General features: G+C 36.6%; 2 protein-coding genes across 4 annotated transcripts; both read right to left on the minus strand.

The window, feature by feature from the left end:
• Nucleotides 1-1,006: 1,006 nt before the first annotated feature.
• snx10b (sorting nexin 10b) lies at nt 1,007-3,312 on the minus strand. 2 transcript variants are annotated; one of them, XM_053495155.1, is made up of 5 exons: nt 3,033-3,312; nt 2,828-2,928; nt 2,242-2,343; nt 1,983-2,042; nt 1,007-1,245 (listed from the first exon to the last, which is right to left on the minus strand). In XM_053495155.1, exons 1-5 carry the CDS (start codon nt 3,123-3,125, stop codon nt 1,146-1,148), a joined length of 456 nt encoding a protein of 151 aa, XP_053351130.1. In that variant the 5' UTR covers nt 3,126-3,312; the 3' UTR covers nt 1,007-1,145. The 2 variants fall into 2 exon arrangements, with proteins under 2 accessions (XP_053351130.1, XP_053351129.1); XM_053495154.1 differs by lacking the exon at nt 1,007-1,245 and having other exon boundaries at nt 1,584-2,042; nt 3,033-3,206.
• Nucleotides 3,313-3,555: 243 nt separating this feature from the next.
• Nucleotides 3,556-7,774, minus strand: cbx3b (chromobox homolog 3b). 2 transcript variants are annotated; one of them, XM_053495153.1, is made up of 5 exons: nt 7,551-7,774; nt 5,253-5,398; nt 4,817-4,982; nt 4,440-4,597; nt 3,556-4,319 (listed from the first exon to the last, which is right to left on the minus strand). In XM_053495153.1, exons 2-5 carry the CDS (start codon nt 5,390-5,392, stop codon nt 4,202-4,204), a joined length of 582 nt encoding a protein of 193 aa, XP_053351128.1. In that variant the 5' UTR covers nt 5,393-5,398; nt 7,551-7,774; the 3' UTR covers nt 3,556-4,201. The 2 variants fall into 2 exon arrangements, with proteins under 2 accessions (XP_053351128.1, XP_053351127.1); XM_053495152.1 differs by having other exon boundaries at nt 4,440-4,600.
• Nucleotides 7,775-20,803: the final 13,029 nt, after the last annotated feature.

A 20,803-nucleotide genomic window follows, 5' to 3' on the forward strand; every position in this document is an offset into this window, starting at 1 on the left:
TAGAAGGTCAGTCCTTTGTACACGTAATTAACTGGAGATCCCAAAAAAAACCCATGTGTACCCATGTAGACCTTTGCATAGACACTACCCCGAGCTCAAACCAGGATCACGGAATCATGAGGCAACAAAACTACTTGTTGTCCCACTATGCCACCCTCCTGTGTCAACTTTTACAAAAATAAATGTCAAAAATGGCAGAATTATTATGATGATTTTTTCAGTTGCTTTTATATTTTTTTGTTGACACCAAACAATCGCTCTCCTATGTACTTGCTGAACATGCTGTTATATTAACCTGCACTCTTCACTAGATTGTGGAGCGTGTCCATAGAGTTTTGTGTTCATCGAACCACAAAAGCGTTAATGTAGCCAGGCACCGATGTAGGGTGTGGAGGCTTGGAGTGCAGTCAGCAGTCCAGTTCATTCTAAAGGTGTTCAGTGGGATTGAGGTTAGGGTGGGGAAGCAGACATATGAATGTGAAGGTCAGATTTCCACAAATATCTGGTCATAGTGTACTTTTTGCCAGTGTGGAATACCATGGACTTTGCAATAAAATTTAAATGTCATTTTCTCCATCTGGGCTGCTGAATGACCGGCTCATGAAGAAGTTGGCCAAGAGGCCGAGTGTTTCAGCATGGTAGGTGGACAGAATGACGGCTTAATGACATTAACCAACACACCTGTCAAATGTGGTGGGCCACTCAAACTGCAGCAAGGGCTGCTCATACGTCTCAGGTATGTGTGAGTGTGTGCGCATCCTATGACACTCCACTGGGAGCTCCGCGGTCCCACGCCTGTCAGCTTTGCTAAGAGGCGGATGACTGCATGGGGAGCTTATTAAGACACTCCATTGTTAGTGAGCCAGTGGCAGGCAGCTGACATGGTCCTTATGGGGAAGCCTAGGTGTGGGAACGATGTTCAGGGAGCAGGTGATTAGAGAAACATCTCAACCTGTTGACTGAAACAGAAAATACTGTATAATGCTTTTCTGACAAAGACATGAGAGCCGTATCTATTTTTGACTATTTGAGTCTTTCAAGATGGAAAAAGGAAGGAAAGAGATTTATTTCAGATAAAGAGTCTATTTCAGGTATCATATACAGCATCACATTCAAATTCTAAAAAATAAATGATATATTTTAATTTAATTTTTTTTGTAGTGAAAACACATCAAAGTCACATTTACAAAATAACATAAGACTAAAGTGGACCAGGAGACTAGGGATCTCAGTAGTGTAGCAAACCTGTAAGCAAAATAAACATAGCTGAAGCGCCACCTGCTGACCAAAATTACACAGAGTTTTAAACACTTCTCAGATTTACCAATTGGGAAATAATTTTTTAGATACATTTGTGTTATGAGTCTTTCTGGGTTATAATTATGACACTTAGCATAACAATGATGTACACAATATCCAGAATTCATCTCTCATGGGCCTCACTTAAAACATCCTTTGGGTTGGCTTGTTCACAGACAGTTAAGGATCATTTGCAAGGGCACAGTAAATTCATCCTATAAAACTCTCAAGACCCATCTGTGGTTCAAACATTAAAATATTTTATACAGAGACCACATGCTAAATTCAGTCCCAATAAGGCTTTATTATTGGGCAATAAAGATAAATATTATATACACAGAGTACATAGTCACAGCACAAAAAAATGAAAGTGGAAGAGCAGCTTATATTAATCATTTAGCAATTACATTGTATGTAACATTTATTTTATTTGGGTTGGACACATTGAAATCTGGATGCTTTGGCAAACACACTATGATTAATAGTTTTTTTTTTCAGAGATTAATCAAGAGTCATGACTAAAATAAAATGTGACAAAAGCCAGTCATTCTGAATCATTTTCCCTATCATCATGTGTTTTCTCTTCAGAGCCAAAGCGTTGTGTCTGGAAGTTCTGAATAGCTTCAGTGACAGTGTAGTGGCTCTTGCCCTCAGCACAGGCCTCAATATTTTTTATACTCAACTGAGACTGGAGAAAAAGGTGCAGACAACTATCAGACAGCAGCACTGGGTTGCGCAGGATCCTACAGAAAACACACAGGAATGAAAGTAACACTTTTAAATCCTTAAAATATTATACTACATGATACTACTGTACATTTACATATATTAATTCATATTCATCATAATGATTCATGGAAAAGGTTCGGGCAAGTGACATCATAGGCACATATGGAGTTGGCACAGGACTTAGTCACAGGGATGGTAATACGGGACACTTACTCTTCCAGGAAGTGCCTTAGTCCTTCCATGCGAGCAGTGATCTGTCTGGCATTGTTGAGACTGAAGAAGGGGTTCTTTGGGGGAAGCTCAGGAAGATTCACTCTAAAGGTCACATCACAGGCCAACAAACCAGTTAATATACCAACAATGATAATTTTTGCAATGTTATGCATGCAATATGCATTGTGAAATACTTACAAGTATTGTAAGTATTTCACAATACTTACAGTATGCAGGAATTTTCAGATACTTTACAGATATGGACAAAAGTATGTTGACACCTAGGTGTTAGACCCAAATGTTCTTTTTGAATGTCTTTATGGACTACTTACTGTAGTGTAGAGAGGCATTGTCATGGATAAACAGGTTTGGGTATCTTTATGGTTTTAAAAGGAAATTGTATTGCTACAGCATGAAAAGACATTATTTGTGGAAACAGGCTGAGGATATGCCACATATGGGCATGATGGTCAAGGTGTAAATATACTTTTGGTCATTAGTACTTTAGTGTATTTTAGTAAAACGTTGTAAGCACCATAAATATTACATTTCTTTTAAACCAGTAAAGACCTAAAAGGGTACATACACAAGCAAGGCATTCTCCTGCAGCTTCTGCCTCAACCAGACAAACTCACTATACCTCCTTCGAACACAAGAGCTTTTCTTATTGAAAGCCAAGCTGTTTGTCTATGAGCAGCATGAGAGACATAGATTTACTGGCATCATACTTAAATAGAAGGATCTTAAATAGAAGGATCTTAAATAGTTTATTAGTTAGTAAGAACACTTACATGTATGCAGATTTCATAATCCAGATATGCATGCCAGAAGTCATCCTTCTGAATGCGAGGATCCCGGACCCACACACTGATTAACTCCTGCATAGGACTATATAGGTAGCGCAGCACAATAAAGTGTCTGCTGCTCAAAGTACAACAAAATGTCTGTGAGACAAAAAGGGAAGTTGTTAAATTGTTGGGAACTTTTTAAAGCTTGTAGCAATTGTGGAATTACTCATGCTGCTGAGCACGTGTTTCCATTTATATAAAACTGTACTTCTTACTTTTGATTTCTGATGGAGAAAGGTTAATCACATTTACATTACATTAAGCCTGTTAAAGATCATTTTATTTTTAAGATGATATGGATCGAATAACCAATAAATCAAAACTAAGATTTCCATTAAACTACTGTACATCTAAACCATACGTTCTGTTCTGTAATTAAAATACTTATTATTTTGGTAATATAATCTGATATAAAGATATTATTAAAAAAATTGGCAACAATAGTGTACATTTAAAGGAATGAGACTTTCTCAAGTTAATCTGACATTTATTAAGCCAACAAGAGTTTCTGGATCCTCTTTAAAACCCACTAATAAACCATAAAAAGTCCATGAATGTACATTTCGCAACACAATGCACTGCGCTGGCTGAGATGTAATAAAATAGCACACTGTGCTATTAGTGCTTTTAAAGAAACAATTTTAAATGCTACATTTGTATTTCTTTGTGCAAATGAACAAAACTACAAATTTCACAGATCACTGGTCTTAATCACAGTAGAAGTGCTAAAACAGCTATACAGAGTCCAACAGTAACAGTGATTAATCCTAGACAATTTCTCATTAGTATATAGCAATGGATGACACCGCCATTGGCCTCTTTTTCAATTCAAGTCAAATTTGAAAGACTGTACAGCAATAAGGTAACACTTTAAACAGACCTACAGTTCAATACAGCACTGATTATCCAACCATTTATTCATTAATCTAGATCATTTGATTGACTTGTTAAAACATATCACCCTACAGTGGAGTTCAGTGTGCTATGACATGTTTCACAGTGTCTGGGAATTTACACACTTTCACAACATGACCTTTCACAACAGGAAAATCCATTGGACATGATTGAGAGGAAACATTTAAAGCTGCCAAGATGTTGTTTTCAGTTCGTTCTCACTGTTCCTCCTCTTCGTGCCAGCTTAGCTTGTCCTCATAGAAGCCAATGACCATCTTGGGCCATTTTACACTGGCTTCCCTGGCTGACAGCAGCACCACATCATTTGTGTCTTTCCTGCAATGCCACAATAATTTAAGAACAGTCATTAGCTGCTTAAGCCCAAACTGTAAATAAACTTAAAATCAGACATACTAAACTTGAACTATTTCAAAAGATGTAATAGAGGAACCGTGCCATTTGATGAGGAACATGAGCTCTCCTTGTCGGTCGGTTGAGCCAATGATGCGTTCTGGTTCTTGGATAAGAGGTTGGTCGTTGGTGGTCTCAGTGTTGTGATCTGCAGATTCCCCAGTCTCACACACGGTCTGCTTTTTCTCAGTGTGTTGCTGATGCTGCTGGCACCAACATGTATACAACGATCATTTTAAACTCAGGGGATGTCTATTATCTGTATGCTATAATAATGATATCAGCAAATAACTAGTAGTTAAAAGGGTAGCCATACATCACACCTTGGGATAAGGTGTGAATATTCCTTTCTAATTTTAAGGAGAGATTCTTTTTATTTCTATCATTTTGTATATACGGCATAAAAATGCCCAGTCACTTACAATGTTAGCATCCAGCTCTGTCTGTTCTTCTTTGGGTTGAATAACAGGATCCAGAGGGATATTGACCTTTCTTTCTGTTTCACCTGAGACATCCAAGTTTCTGAGAAACTCTTCAATCAGTTCTGGGCAGTCCAAGTTGTCTTCTGGCTCCCAAGTGTTTTCAGCACTAGGGAGATAAAGTAGTAGAATCAGCATCAGATTTGTTTTATATCTTTAGTCATTAGAAAATTTACCCAAGCTGGAAATGAGATATGATATAGATAAATCACAGGGTGTGTATTTTCAAAGTAATACTAAATTATTTAAAAAATGATCTAAAAAGTAAAACTTCTGAAGCTGAGCCAGAGCTCAATGATCAACCCAATGTACTGAAACAAAAACTAAGAAAATGTTTATACATATATAGCTACACTGTCAGATATTTCCAGACACTCACTCTGTGAAGCCTTTCCACTTCAGATAGTATTCCACTTTTCCATCGTTGACTCTCCGATGAATTATTTTTTCCACAGCAAACTCTTGCACTACTGTAGGCTCTTCTGCCTTCCTGTTTTTCACATTCTGCTTTTTCCTCATGTTTTCCTGAAGACACATATGTTTAAGATTAGATTTAGCTAATTCAATACTGTATCAAAACCCATGTTTATAACCTGAATTAATGCAGGATATCCCAGGTTTTTGGGAAATAATGCAATGGATGACACCGCCATTGCCACTTTGGCAGCACTGAACCTATATGCTACCTTATTGCATAGGTTTAAGTCACACCTAGTACATCTTTATTGCTTGTAAGTGAAGCAACAGAATGGTAACATTTTGGATGCTACCCATCATTCATGTCCACATCAGGCTCTTACCAACTTTGCTTCATCGCAGGCAACTCATATTGCGCGAATGGATTTATATATAAGCATGACACTGGCTGTAAAGCCTTGGTCCAATGTGGGCTGCCCACAGGAAACTTTTAAAATGGGTATTGGCCCAGTATAGGCTTACACACAGTGAAGGCAATTTTGTAAAGTGTATGTATGGGTTAGCATCATGCAATTTCTGCATATTTTTCAGATGTACTTTTATGCTCTGAGTCCCCCATTGTACCCATATCCAAAAGGTGTTCTATTGGATTTAGATCCAGTGACTGGGAAAGCTACTGAAGAACACTGATTTTTTTTTTCACACCTGATTTTTTTTTCTAGCCCATATGATTTATGCATAGAACCGCTGCCACGAGTAGGTATAAAAGTGCAGCTAGTAACTACTTACAACTTAATTATCAAGGTGTAGTAGTTAGCACTGTGGCCTTGCACTTCCAGTATCAAGGGTTCGATTCCTGTCTCAGGTCTGTGTGCGTTGAGTTTGCATGCTTTCCCTGCGTTTGGTGAGTTTCCTCCGGTTTCCTCATACAATCCAAGGGCATGCAGATTTTGACTAATTGGTATTCCCAAATCGCCTGTAATGTGTGTGTACTGTGATTAATTGGCACCCTGTCCATGGTTTGTTTAAAATATGCTTTGATTTACTTCGTCTGCCTTTTAGCCATTAACTGTTGTCATGATATGCTTGTACTTCAAAGTTATGCTTTTTTTTTTCTAAAAATCCATATGGAAGTTAAGGCAATAGATGCAACTTCACAGATTACCATGTTACTTCGTTTGACTGGGGTGTAAAGCTCGGCTGGTCTCAAAAAAACAAACAAACACGCCAGCAGTAAACAGGACTGGAATTCTAATTTCCGTCCTTACTCCTAACCTTCAGATATAAGAGTAAAGAGATTTACGAAAGACATTATACTGGAGAACACCGCCCAGCTCGAGAATAAATGCGCGTGCGCATAGGGTTCACAAAGGCGGCGCCAGAGCATAATGGACTTCCGGGTTTTTCCCCTGGTGATTCAGAGCACTCGGCTCAGCTCATTAGCAAAGAATCGACTCAGTAAACTTATTTAGTTATTATTTAATAGTATTTTAATAGTATAGTTTACAACTACAGATTAAGTAATAAAAAATATAATAGGCTAACCAATACTGTGATAATATAATTATACGTAGCTTGCAATTTTAACAAGCTAATGTTTTATTACATACACCTAATATAAAACAAATATAAAAGTGCAGAGTTCCGGATTATTTGAAAAGGTTTGGACCAAATGTTTGGTACATGTCGTGTACCATAATCCACCGTGAAACAGCTCTGTTATATCCCAAGAAACAAGAACAATAAAAAAAAATTCTGAAGAAAAAGAATTATCTCCAAAATACTGCGTGCACACACATTATTACAACACACTGCTGTTTAATACAATTGTATTATCCTCTATAATAATAATAATAGCTTCCGAAATTCACATAAAAGAGTCGATTCAAAGAGTCGACTCCTCCGCGAGCGACACATGACTAAGCGGCGGCAACAAATAAAACAAAATAAAATGCTCACGCTCATTTTAGCTGTGTGTTTCGGGGAACAGTTACTATTAAAAGGATTAGTAATTAGTTTAATCTAACGCACAACATGCTGTAATTTACCTTATTATAATTAATATAATTTATTTTTATTATTATTCAGTTGCCTAAATGGCGGATTTTTTTCTGAATGACGTTGTTTTATATGTGAATAAAGTGTACATAAGATCAGTCAGAACATAGGCTTTTTATAGCATTGATTTTTTGTGTTTAAGGAGATTCAGTGACATTGATTGAGGAAGTGTTGGAAGATGTTGGAAGTGTGCACTGCCTACCTGATAACGCTGTCGCAGGTTGTTCTCAGTATTCCCAGTGCAGCCCAGGTCCTGGGCTCGTCCTCTTCCGACACCTGTTTTTAAATATCACATTTAGCGATCATACATATGATGTGTTTTTGGCGAAGGTGACCATCAAAAGCTTTAGTAGCTTTGTTGTGTTTACATAACTTTTCATGAAAGAGTTAAATAAAAAAAATGGCCGATAAGGAGACGCGGCGGAAGTGAAGGAGAGAGAGAGGAAGGGAGGGAGGGATGGAGGAGGCCTTAAAGCGGTCGACTGATCCTGCTTCTGGTCGCATGGTCGCACCCTGCAGCACTTACTGATGCACCTGTTACAGACTAGTTTTCGGCTGATTATTAGGGTTCCTCTTTATTCCCGACCTTTTATTTATTTTATTTCATTTTTTTACACACACTTATATATATTTTACGTTAATAATACAGTTTGTTTCAAGTTCTTGAACTTTATTTAAACCAATCCTGTATACAGGGTCGCAGAGACCCAACCCACGAGACTTAAGGTACGAGGCGGGGTACACATCCATCGCACACACATACAGTACATAGACACGCACTACAGGCAAGTTGGAAACTCTAATCTGCATGTGTTTGGGCAATGGGAAGAAACCGGAGGAACCCGGACTCTGGAGCAAGCAAACAATAAATCGTATAAATTTAAGAATCATGATGTAACAACTTAGTAATAAATGGGCTATAATATGTTTTGGTTGGATGGAATTTTTACCAATGTAACAGAACATAGAAACAAACAAGCCCATAATTATAGAGCAAATGTTTGCTAAAATATAAAGCAAATATACTGATAGATTGTCTTATTTTTTAAGTACTGTAACTAATGGGTCATTTTGCAAATCTCCTTAAACTCACGTAACGTGTAACTTGTAGTATCAGCCGGTGACCGCTAGAGGGAATACTTGATTAACGGGAATAATGTCTGCCACACGAGCTTATTTATTAAATGTCCGACTTGTGAAACTGTACCATCAATGAAAACGTAACCTTTAGATGTTCTTTACATGCGAAGAAGTATGTACATGTGGTTACCGCGTGTTAGTAACTATGACTATAACTTTGAATATACGCGAATATAAATCGTTAAAATAAATGTTAAATCAAGTGTATTTAGCCTAATTTTCGGGCTACATGTTTTTTTAATCACCATATTATGTTACTCGCATAGCAAATGAATGTTTTACATCTTTATACTTTTTCTACGACTCACCACAAATAACTAAAATAGTATGGATACTTGGGACATGTTTCTGGGTAAACCTTTTTGGACATCACTGGGTCATTTTTAACGCATCAAATTAAGCGTTTCACTATAGGCTTACATTTGTTTATATAGGTATAGCCATTATGCTACTTTTCTGCATTCTTTTCTATTCGTTTGTGATTGCCATCTGTGTGTGTGTGTGTGATATTTCAAGTTTCTAAAACGTTTAAATTCCACTGAGCGCCACTTCGGTGGAACCGCTAGGGGGCAGAAAATTCCGATTATGTTTAGGCTCCTCCCCTGTAGAACGTAACTGACACTCTAAAACTATCCAATAGGAAAGGATCCTGAATCTGATTGGTCTACCTGCTCATCCAATTGCATTACCCCATTACCCCATACTTTTTAATTAAAAAAAAACATCTTTAATGTAAGCATGTAAAATATTTAGGTTTTAATCACACACACACACACACACACACAAATAATAAAATACAGTAAACAAGTAAGATGTTTATGGCATTTCTTGCAGACCTGGCTTAAATGCTTTTCTTCCTAGAGCCACAAGCAGTGAGCCAGTAAAGATGAGTTCACATAACATTCCTGGTAAGAAACTACCCATCATAACATTTTATTGCATATTAAATGGTACATTTATGTTTAGGTTTATTGCCTCCATTACATTAAGCTCAATGCAAATTCAAAACCAAGAACAACAGGCAAGTCTCTCACATAAGGAAATATAGTACTGCAAAACCAAAACCAACAGACCAAATGCAGATTTTATTTCAGTATGATCTTATGGAAAGCCTGGGGCTTTAATTAAATAAGTAACACACACACACATATGCATGGGGTAACAGGGCATTTCAACATATTTTTCACACACAGGTTTACAGGCCATTCAAAAGTTGAGTCACTTTTCCTCCTACCTTATTTATGAACACTTAAGTCCACTAAGAAGGTAAAATTTTAGTTTATAGTTTATATTTACTATTTAATTTTCTGTTATGCTAGAATTTTTAAACTTTTTTCATTTTTCACTTTTTTCATTTTTTCCTTCCTGTTATATTTAGCATTTATTTATTTAGCCTAACTCTTCTAATTGAAAAGTAGTCATGTTGGTGTTTTTCTTTTTTAGATACAGTTATGAGGTCTTGTAGTGAATTTTAGAGTACTAAACTGAAGTTGTGTATTTGTACAAATGGATGACAGAAATAAAATTATCGAATGAACAGACCAAAACAATAATTACAAAAGTAATTAATATGAATAACTAAGTCTACAATTACACTAGTATTTTTTTTCTCAGAGTAAAATAGATTTCTCACACACAATACTGTATGCATTACTCCTCTTCGACATTTGTGTACCAGAGCCTTTTTTTTTTTTTTTTTTTTAATAAACCTGCACTCATTGTTTCTGTGAGCTATAGCAGTGCTTGTCAGCCTGAGGGCTGTGTGCATAATGGCTGACAGATGGGTTGCGGTGTGTAAGTGCTCCTGTGTTTCTGTGTCAAATCTCTGCTTTTTTGCAGTCCCTCTCCCTAGTCTGCTTTATATCTAGTGTGGAGTGGCAGTTTTGGAACGTGCCGTGGGTGAATGTGGTCTTTACTGCAGCCATGGCCCCTGTCAGGCTAGAAATGTGTCCAGATGGCAGAACCCCACTGTGCATGCCTGGCCAACACGCTGGGGGTCCGGAGAGCTGAGCCGTGGGCTGTTGGTCGGCTGTGACTGGGCTTTTTCTCTGCATTGCGTTCCTGGACCCTGGCACATTAGTTCAGCCCAGCTCAGGTTACGGACACGCTCGTGCCGGTTGTGTCAGACATGTTGTTTTTGCAGTGCGTCAACCCCATGAACCCTGGCCAGATTAGCTGGAGTTTATTTAATGAGAATGTTGCAGGCACACTTTATTCATGGAGAGGTTTTTGAAAGGTACAACTGATTTACAGTGAGGAATCTTAAATGTGGTTAAGATCTCATACAGTACATTCTTCTGTTCTAGCCATAAACACATAAGTCATGTTTCATACATTTTCACTCAGTTATATATTAATATACTTATGAATTAAGTTATTTGATTACTGTCAAGTAATCTGGTTCCCCTGGTATGGAATACATTTGTAACTCACATCTGAGTTGCTTTCGAAAGATTATCATTTAACCATAATTTATTGCAATATAAGTCTAATTCCAATATATACTTGACTTATTTTACTACAGGTAAAAAAATAAAAATGGCTTAAAATACATACAATGAGAGCAGCATAATTATCAAGCTTTCAGTGTTAAATCTTAACCACAGATGAAACCCCCAATCAATATATAATCTTAAGTTACACATATGCATCTGTTCCCTGTCACTTAATTAAGATTAGTGTCCAGAAGCTACAGTAAGAATGCAACTCGAACCCATTGTTACATTAATGACTGAATGACTGAAATACAATTATATATATATTTTTGAAACTGAACTGAAAGTTCAGGAGGCCAAGTGAAAATATATTGATGACTGAAAGAGAAGATTCAATATCTATAAATCAATAAATGTCAACATTGTAGTCAATTCATAATTTAGTTAAAATGATTTATATACACAAAAAGACAATAAAAATTATGTTACATGAGTAATAAAATTTGATCATAAGTACAAAAACAAGCTACTATTTAATGCTTCTATGTCTGTCACATGGTCAATATAAAATATAAAATAAAATATAACTACAATAATAATAGAATCTATTATTATTCAACAGAGCATTACATTCAAGCATTTTTTGCAAACTTGCACATTCAAGTTAACATTTGATTTTTACAAGGATTTTATTTCTTTTAAAATTTCCCGAATCAGAGAAATCAGCTGCCTTCAGTGAAAGTGTCTCACTCTCCTCACAGCAGTATGTTTGTAATAACTGTCAGCTCTGTGTGTTTTGGGGAGAATATCTCCATTACACATCTCACTTTAACTTTTCATATCAGCATTCAAATCGTCATTATCAGCGGTGTGTCAGCCACACTTAGAGCAGTCATCTGTCATTTTGGACTCTTTGCTTTGAAAAGGCCGAACCTGACACCAGCTGACAGCCTCTGTTGTTTACCCTGCTGCATGGACACGGCTGATTGTTCGGTGAACATGACACTGCGTACTGGGCGGGCTCATGGGCCCCCTCACATCCTAACTCTCAGCACCTCCGTCAAGCCCCAAACCCAACAGAGTATCAAATTTATGAGTTCATATTCAAGCAATCTGTGGTGTGGGTGATGATTTGGTTCGGAGGACAGAAGATAGGACCTGATTGGAACTGACATCCTGGAGAAAGACTGTGGCAGTTGGCGAAGAAAGACCACCGAATCAGCTTTCAAAGATCTGTCTTCTGCAACTCAATGCTCTACAGTCAAGTTCTTTCTGTTTTGTCTGTTAGTGGAAGCCCTTAGGATGATTAACTTAAACAACAGGCAGTGTGGAGGTTTAAATCTAGTCTTGAGCCTGACTAAAATTTTAATATCAATTTAACCTGGCTAATCTTTAAACCACTGCAATCTTGAGTTTACTGAGTCACACGAATAGTGTAGATTTTAAGGGGGAAATTCTCAGGATATTTATTTTTAGTTATCTTATCTTGTCTTCTTTCTTATATTGAAATGTTTAAAATTGATTGAAGATTCATCAGGTGCCTGTCACCGCTGACTGTCACATTGAGTTTAAATTAGACAAACCTTGTTTGTGTTAAAAAGTAAAAAAAGAAATTAAAGCTAGAGAGAAACAGAGAGAGAGAGAGAGATAAAGAGAAACAGAGATATATACATGTAGTAAAAGTGTGTTGAAATACAGAAGATAATATTTGTATTTGTTTAATTTTTTTTAATTAATTTTATTTATAGTTAGTAAACCATATGGGGGGGTATAGGTCTTGGGTTTAAAGTGAGACATCCTCAAAAATTTTTTTGTTTATTATTTTTTTTGTTTACTTTTACAATGCAATTGAAAGAAAAATGAATGTATATATTCAGTATATAGATTGTGTTCACACACACACACACAAACACACACATATAACACTATTTACTAATAAATGTCTTTTTCTACTAAAAGTCTTATTTTAGTATGTTGTGTTGTGCTACACAGAGACAGTAATAGGGAAAATTGGAAAATCAACAGAGGCAGACTAGCAGGCAGTCAGTGAAAACAAGAAAAGTACCTAGAGAGAGACACTGAAAGTAAAGGGGGTGTGTGTGGGGGGGGGGGGGGGGGGGGTGACAATTACCTTTTTAAGTCTTTTCCGGTTACTTCCCTGGTTACGTGCCGTAAAACTACTCCCCTTCTGAAGCCTTAATGTCTATGGTCATTTAAGTGCTGTGAAACACTGTTAAGCAGGGCAAGGCAATGACCCTTGATTTTTGCATTTCATTAAAGTTTTTAAAATAGTTGCTTTTGATGTTTATTTTATGATCTGTTGACTATTGGGTCAGGATTGAAATTTTTTCAAAGCTTACCTTTCCAGCAAAATATTTACATAAAATACAACAGAAAGATCATTGTATGTCAATCAAACAAGTAATATACCACAACACATAATGCAAAGGAAAATCGACCAACCAATTTCTTTCTAAAACTGCAACAAGTTAAGTTGAGGCTACTGATGTAAGGGAAAAAAGCAAAATGTTGTAAATGTTGACCAAAAATCTACTTTGTTTGTCTTTATACTGAATATCTGCACAAAAAGTGATTTTTTTTCTTTACATTGGATTACACTTATACACATTATTGTCTTTTTCACATTCTTTACAAATTGTTCATAAAAACAACAAATAACTGGAAAAAAAACAATAGACAACAAATAATTGAAAACACATTTTGAAAATTATTGAAAATATTGTTTTTTCACCCAGATAAAAGTTGTGTTTAAAGAATATTTTAAACATTCGACTAACTGTCTTGAGGGTGCAAATATTAGTGAGGAATGAATCTGTTTCTTTAACTCCTTTTTAGTGTGGTATATTACTCAACACAAAATATATCTTTTGCATGAATGAACAAACATTTTCATTTGACTATTGATGTTTTGGTCACTGCTGAAATCTTCTTGGGTCGTTCCTGTTTCTTTGATAGTCTTGGATGAACTTTGTGTGTGTGTGTGTGTGTGTGTGTGTGTGTATGTGTGTGTGTGAGAAAGAGAGAGTAAGAGCGTGGAGGGGTGATTTCAGTGTTCTTGAGTCGAAGGGCCTCTTGTTCAATACAGCTACATGAATGTGTCTAGATGTGTGTGAAAATACCAACAAAGAGAGATCTGTTGCTTGCTTCTGGCTGAAAAAAATTTTCTGGTTACTCTAGAAGACTCTGAGTGCCTCTACATACTTAAAACACACACACACACACACACACACACACATTCTCTCTCCTACCTTCGACTGTTCATTTCTGTCACTTCACCAGTGGTAATATAAGTACTTTCATATTGCAGTTAATGCAGGTATGCAGTATTGGTAATAAAGAGGCAGTAAGTAGGACTATGTTGAGTGTGTGCATGTGTGTGTATGGAAATATGAGTGTTTAAAGTGGGTGGGGGCTCAGCGACTGTGAGAGAGTGTGCAGACATCCTGTGTCTGACAGGGATCACATTCAGCACAGAACCCCACTTATTTCCCCCCCTGCAGGCCACACACAAACCTCTCACTCACTCTAATTAAGAGAGAATGCTGTGTGTTCAGCATGCTGTAGCGCTGCACAGAGATGGTAATGGAAGAAAATGGTAGATCGGCAGAGACAGACTAAGTAGCGGCGAGACAGAGAAAACAGGACAACTAGCTGGGGAGACATTGAAAAATAAAAAGGGACAACAATTATCTTTTCCTTTTGGAGTCTTTTCCAGTAAGTCTTCAAAAGCCCCCAATTATGCACTGTAAACCAACTCCTCTTCTGAAGCTGTAATGTCTGTGGTCATATAAGTGCTGTGCAACACTGTCGAGCAGGACTAGGTATTGACCCGTGACTCCAGGATATTCTCTGAGAGGAAACCAGAGCTTGCATCAGGATCTGCTCCAGCATAGCCTGCATTATTTAAAGTCTTGCCCGAGGGATATGGAGTCTAATGGGCTCCCTAAAAGCACCTGAGCAGAAGGCTGTGGTCAGTGTGCACATTAATCTTCACATCACCTGTGGCATTCTGCTGCATGACAGCTCATGTTTTTCACATTGTAGAGGTCACACATATAAGAAGTAAAATTATATATAAATATAGTGTAGTAAGCATGTATTGCGCAAGAAGTGTGGCTTATTGCAATTGGAGGTTGGTTCAGAAAGTATCAATTCCAAAGGGATCTTTAGATTTTATACTTGTTTTGTTTAGACTATAAAGACGCTATGCTCTAACAGTAAGAAAACTGTGTTCCCACAATGTTTTTAGGATAAGCTTTTAATCCTACAGCAACCATGACCAGTTAAGATAAACAAAAGGCTAACTGATTGATTGACTGTCTGTCTGAATGAATGAAAGATTTACTAAATAAATGAACGAATGAATGAACGTGAGAGCAGATCTACGCGCTCTGTGCATGTACCATGCAGAAAAGATTTGTCTGTCCTTAACCTAGTCTTCTTAGGAGATAAGAACTGACATGTTTATCTTAAGTGGAGAAAGCAAAATATGTAGGAACATTTAAATAGTAGCTAATTTCATATATATTTGTACTATATGTAGTGGCTTGCTTAATTTCAGTGTGTGTGTGTGTGTGTGTGTGTGTGTGTGTTTATTTTTAGACAAATTAAAAAAAAAAAATTGATATGTAACACTCCCATATAAGTGAGATTTTCTGAATAAAAAATGTGATTTTTTTATGCAAAATAAAATTTATTCATACACAACATCAAACACTCATATTAATATGTTTTATAACTTTCATCAACTGTGCAAGCAAGGTGCCTCTGAAGAAACCAATTTATATCTAAAAGTAGTAGTCTGTGTATATGTGTTTGCAAAATGAGTAACATTTGGGGGGAAAACACACTAGTGGGAAACTGTGACTGCTCTTTCACTTCAACAGGTGTTGATCCCATGGCAGGAAGTTTCCGTAGCACAACACGAAGCCCATTGGAGCTGACATCAAGCTGACAGGCGGGTGAATAACACCAATGAGAATAGAGCACTATCCTCCGGGCCAAGTCACCTCACAATGAGTGACAGGGTGCAGGCGGGAGAATAAGCTGCCTTTGAACCTGAAAAAAATCTTTTTCCTCTTTTTTCTCAGTCTTTTTTCTTTCTCTTTCTCTCCTCAAGGTGCACGTTACACCAACCCCTAACTGCTCCATTCCATTCTGTTCAGCAGCATTTGTGTGTGTGTGTGTGTGTGTGTGTGTGTGTGTGTATGGACAGAGTGGAGAGTCAGGCATGTTAAATGCTTTCCTTTCACTAGTGCAACGTGTCAGTCAGCTCACTGCCCCTGTTTTGTTTGGAGCTGTCAGCCCTGCTGGAACAGGGAGAGGAAAAAACAGAGGCGTGGAGAAAGAGGGAGAAAAAAGTCACAGGGGAGAGAGGGATGTGTGGGTAGAGGTGTGAAGAGGCAGTTGGCAGGCCTATAGGAGAGCCTGACCCTCCTCAGTGGCTCACCTACAAGCTAGTCTTAACTGTAACTGCAAAGGCTCTGGAGATGGGATTATCACAGAAGAGGTGGTTGCATTTATTTATATAATTAAAAAAGTTTTTTTTCTTTTCACACAAACACAAACTTCATATTGTTAACAAAATTTTTTGCTTTGTTGTTTTGAGTATAAAATGCAAAATGTGAGATTTTATTAAAACATATTTATATATATACAATATATATATATATTATATGGCTTATATGGCTTATATTATTTTAAGATTATATGGCTTAAAGCACCTAATATAACCTTAAACTTGTATATATGGAGACATATTCTCTGCAGAGGTGCTGTCATCCCTCCTGCCCTCTCATCTAGTCTCCTGCTAGTTTGATTATGAGCTGAAGAAGCATGTTCTGCTTCTATCTGCCTGTTTGCTTTGACCTAACTCATCTTTTGTAGCATAGCCTCCTCCACTCTGCGTGAAGAGCTTCCTTTAAATAGTGCCAATCACGGTCAGGAGAAGGAGGACTCCTTGACAGCTCCCCCTCTTTTAGGGGCCAAGGGTGTAAGGTTAGGGTCAGGCTATGATGAGTGGGTGCACTGAAAGTGAGAGGGTGGGGAGAAAGAGAGCATGAGTGAATAAAACAACCAACAGATTATGGTTTACGACATTACATCCAATGTGAAATTACACTACCAAGTTATGTGAAGTCAGCGTCCTTAGTATATTGTTTTTCCAATGGTTAAAAGAGAGGGAGTGAGGAGTGGAGTGGCTGATAATGTCACTGCAGGCCGGGACTGAGCTGAAGACTGGCATACATCTGCCCTGGCTCTATGCCTCGATGAGTGTCAGGCTGCAGATGGAAATGCTTATTTGTAATAATAAACCCTGGGAATGGGGGAGATCTGTGGCCTCACTTCTCACTGGCTGCATGCGTGACTCCACAACTGAACTGCTTTTTATTTTCTGCAGCCAGTCTAAAAAGGTCATGAACAACCCCTATATATTTTTAAGACATCTTTTTGCACACAAACACACACTCTCTCTCTCTCTCTCTCTCTCTCTCTCTCTCACACACACACACACACATATATATATATATATATATATATATATATATATAAGAACATAATGTCTTCCAGCATGTAACGCTACACATTTAAAAAAATGTACGTACTTTATTTACATTTTTTCATGTTATTACACTTCTTTATATTAAAAGACTGGACTGTCACTGGGTATAAATATGGTACCACTTTACAATGTTGTCCAATAACTCATAAATAACTATGCATATTAACACCTAGAGGTAAGTTATTACTATTACCTGCTAATAAATACTGAGTAATTAATCTGTAAATAACTGACATCTGACAATCTGTTGTTTATTATGAGCTCATTATGAGCTCATTTAAAAAATATTAGCAAAATTAGGTAACTGGTATCTCCACATGAACTGGAAATCTAAATCTTTTGTAGATGAGTATTGTTATGATTTGTTGTTAGGTTTTGCTAAGAAATCATTTCAGCATGTTCAGAATGTTGCAGCAAGGATGCTCACTAGATCTAGAAAAGTCCTAAAACGTTGCATTGGCTTCCCGTTAGTTTTGGAATTACTTTTATATAAGTAGGCTTTAGCTCCAAAGATATTTTTCAGCTATTATTTCCTTATGAACTCACTACAACTCTAAGAATATCAGGAACAGAGGTACTGTCTGTCCCTTTCACTGAAATTATTTTATGTTTGAAGAAGGAGCTTTTTGTTGTCAAGCAGCTTTTCATTGGAATTTGTTACCTTAAAATTTAAGAAAGGATTCAAATGTAAATACAGTTAAAGGGTAATTTAAGACATATCTGTCTTACAAAGCCTTTGAATAAACATTTAATTTTAGTTAAGTTTTAAAAAAATTAAAATCTGCTATACAGTTTTATAGTTTTATTGTTATTTTCATATTTAACAGTGGAAAAAAATAGTACAGTAATTAGATTTGTAAAAATTCTATAAAGCAATTTGAATTGAAATATAAATTAACCCTGCCTTGCCTTTTTCTCGCCTTAATATTACATTCCTGGATAACAGATAGCTCCTTATTTTGTCGCATCAGCTCCCCAATCTCTATCAATCAAATCTACCTTGTAATACAAAGTAGCCTAGTCCAGCACTTCAGTAACTGTAAAATGTTTATTTTTTATTATCAGAATCAGATTTACTGGCCAAGTATGTATTAGGTATTTTTAAGTAATGTATTATTAAGTATGTATGTATGTATGTATGTATGTATATTATTATTATTATTATTATTATTATTATGAACATGGAAAATAATTACTATGTAATCATTTCTCAGGAAGAGGTTTTTACAAAACCATTGTTTTTTTACAACTTAATGAGGATAATTCTGCTAAAGTAAATATCATAGACCCCTTTTTGTTTTAGTAAACATGGTGAGGTTTTTCAAGGGTGGAACCATGTTAGAGTGAAAATAAATTCCTGAACACATGTGGTAATGCTGGCTAGCTTTTGTTGCTTATATTTTAACAATTACTGAATAAAATATGTGTTTATCTTAAAACATACAGTACAGTCACCTCCTGAATTAGAAACTAAACATATACACTAAATAAGTCTTTATTGTTTTACACCACAAATTAAAAAAAAATGTCTAGGAAGCTACAACATGTGTTTTTATACACATCTTTCTTATTTGGCCACTTTAGTTAGGAATAGTAATTTATTAAGGCATAAACCTGAGCTTACACAGTAACAGTAACACACTGACCCACTATTATAATTACTCGACAGAAAGTTACTGTAACTAGAGGAGCAATAGCATTACAATTCACATCATGGTGCTTAGAAAGTTACAAAAGGGACTCAGCTAAAGTTATTCCTTTTAGGTCGGCATGAAAAACCCAATATGGTAGAAACATATTCATGTCTTAAACAGACAATAATTTATTTAACCTTGTTTAATATGAAGTGTCTACTACAATCACAAGCATTTTTTTTTTATCACCCCAGTGAGATTCTTTCTTCTTATTACATTTAACCATTTAACCCCCTTTTTTTTTAAATGGCAGTGACAGCTGGTCTGATAAAACTTTTAGTTAGAGAAATTACTCCTTTGATTTTGACACACAACAACATACCAAGATGATATTTTTGGTAGCAGTTTAGCAGATAAGTGTTTGCTATTGTTTTTCCTCTATCTAACACAGTGACATAATCATGACATAGGCACTAAAAAGCTCTGTCAACTACTAATCAGTGCTTAGTATTCAGGAGAAGTAAGGTAGGTGTCAATTATAGTACTTTTTATTTAATCCTGCTTAATTCCTGCATCATTCTAAATTTGTTAATAAACAGTACTAAAAAGTGTTACCCTTTAATATCAAGAATTTCTTGATTTTAAAACCTATACCTTTACTAGTCACCCACAGACTTAATCAGAAGAGAACATGTTGAAAACTACAGTGTTAGTGTGTACTTTCTGTCAGATTTGTGTTGAACAGTCATACTAAACATGTTGATTTTTCTGAAATGTTCCTCAGGGCCAGTTAGTTAAACTGGAAATTTTCCCTCAGTCACTGAAAAGAAGTCTTTCATCTCTATTTTTTGTGGGATGTTGACAAAAAGTAAAAAAAAAAAATATTCAGCGCAGTGCCAAAAGCAATGTTTATCATGAGGTGATTCATACATTTCTTCACTGGAATTGTCAGACAAAATTTACATCAAAGAAAGTATGAGCGACCACTCGCAGCCAAGAAAAGACTCAGATTAGTTGGTTTAAAGTGTTGAATGTCCACAAAATGTCAGCAATTTCCCTCTACAAATAAATATACGACACTCCACGGTGGCTGCAAGCTCCCATCCCACAGCAAGAAAAACACCTTCTCCTTTCTGAAAGTGACTGAACTCTTACTGCCCTCAGACTTGGAACGTGTAGACACCAACATACGCATGATGGCTACATGGTTAAAGAAGTTTAGGATACAAATATACACATAAAACATACAATTGTAACATGCTGTGTCTTTTGTTAGTGCATAAAAACTTTTCCCAATTAAATGGGTCAGCAAGCCAATTATAGTAGTAAACCTTAATCAGAAATCAGTTCGCTGAGAATAGTCAATTAAAGTCAGGCCAAGTCTACTGGCCACCATATGACTCAGTCTCAGAGAGACTGTCAATATCAGTGAGTATCATGGCTCTGATTGGACAAGCTTTTGTTAACGAGCAGGTCAAACTGACAGGCCTGACAGCACTATGGCATGATGTCTTTGTGGACAAGAGAAGAGTGAAGTCCTGCTAGGCCTCACTGTCACGCTGCAGCTGCTGTCTGTCTCTTCTCCCCCCTTACTCACAAAGCCACAGTTCTGCATACACAGTCTGTTGACCCTCTGAGCTCTATGCTCCTTCTCTCTCTCACA

Source organism: Clarias gariepinus, chromosome 4, assembly GCF_024256425.1.
Source record: "Clarias gariepinus isolate MV-2021 ecotype Netherlands chromosome 4, CGAR_prim_01v2, whole genome shotgun sequence".
Classification (NCBI taxonomy): Eukaryota; Metazoa; Chordata; class Actinopteri; order Siluriformes; family Clariidae; genus Clarias; species Clarias gariepinus.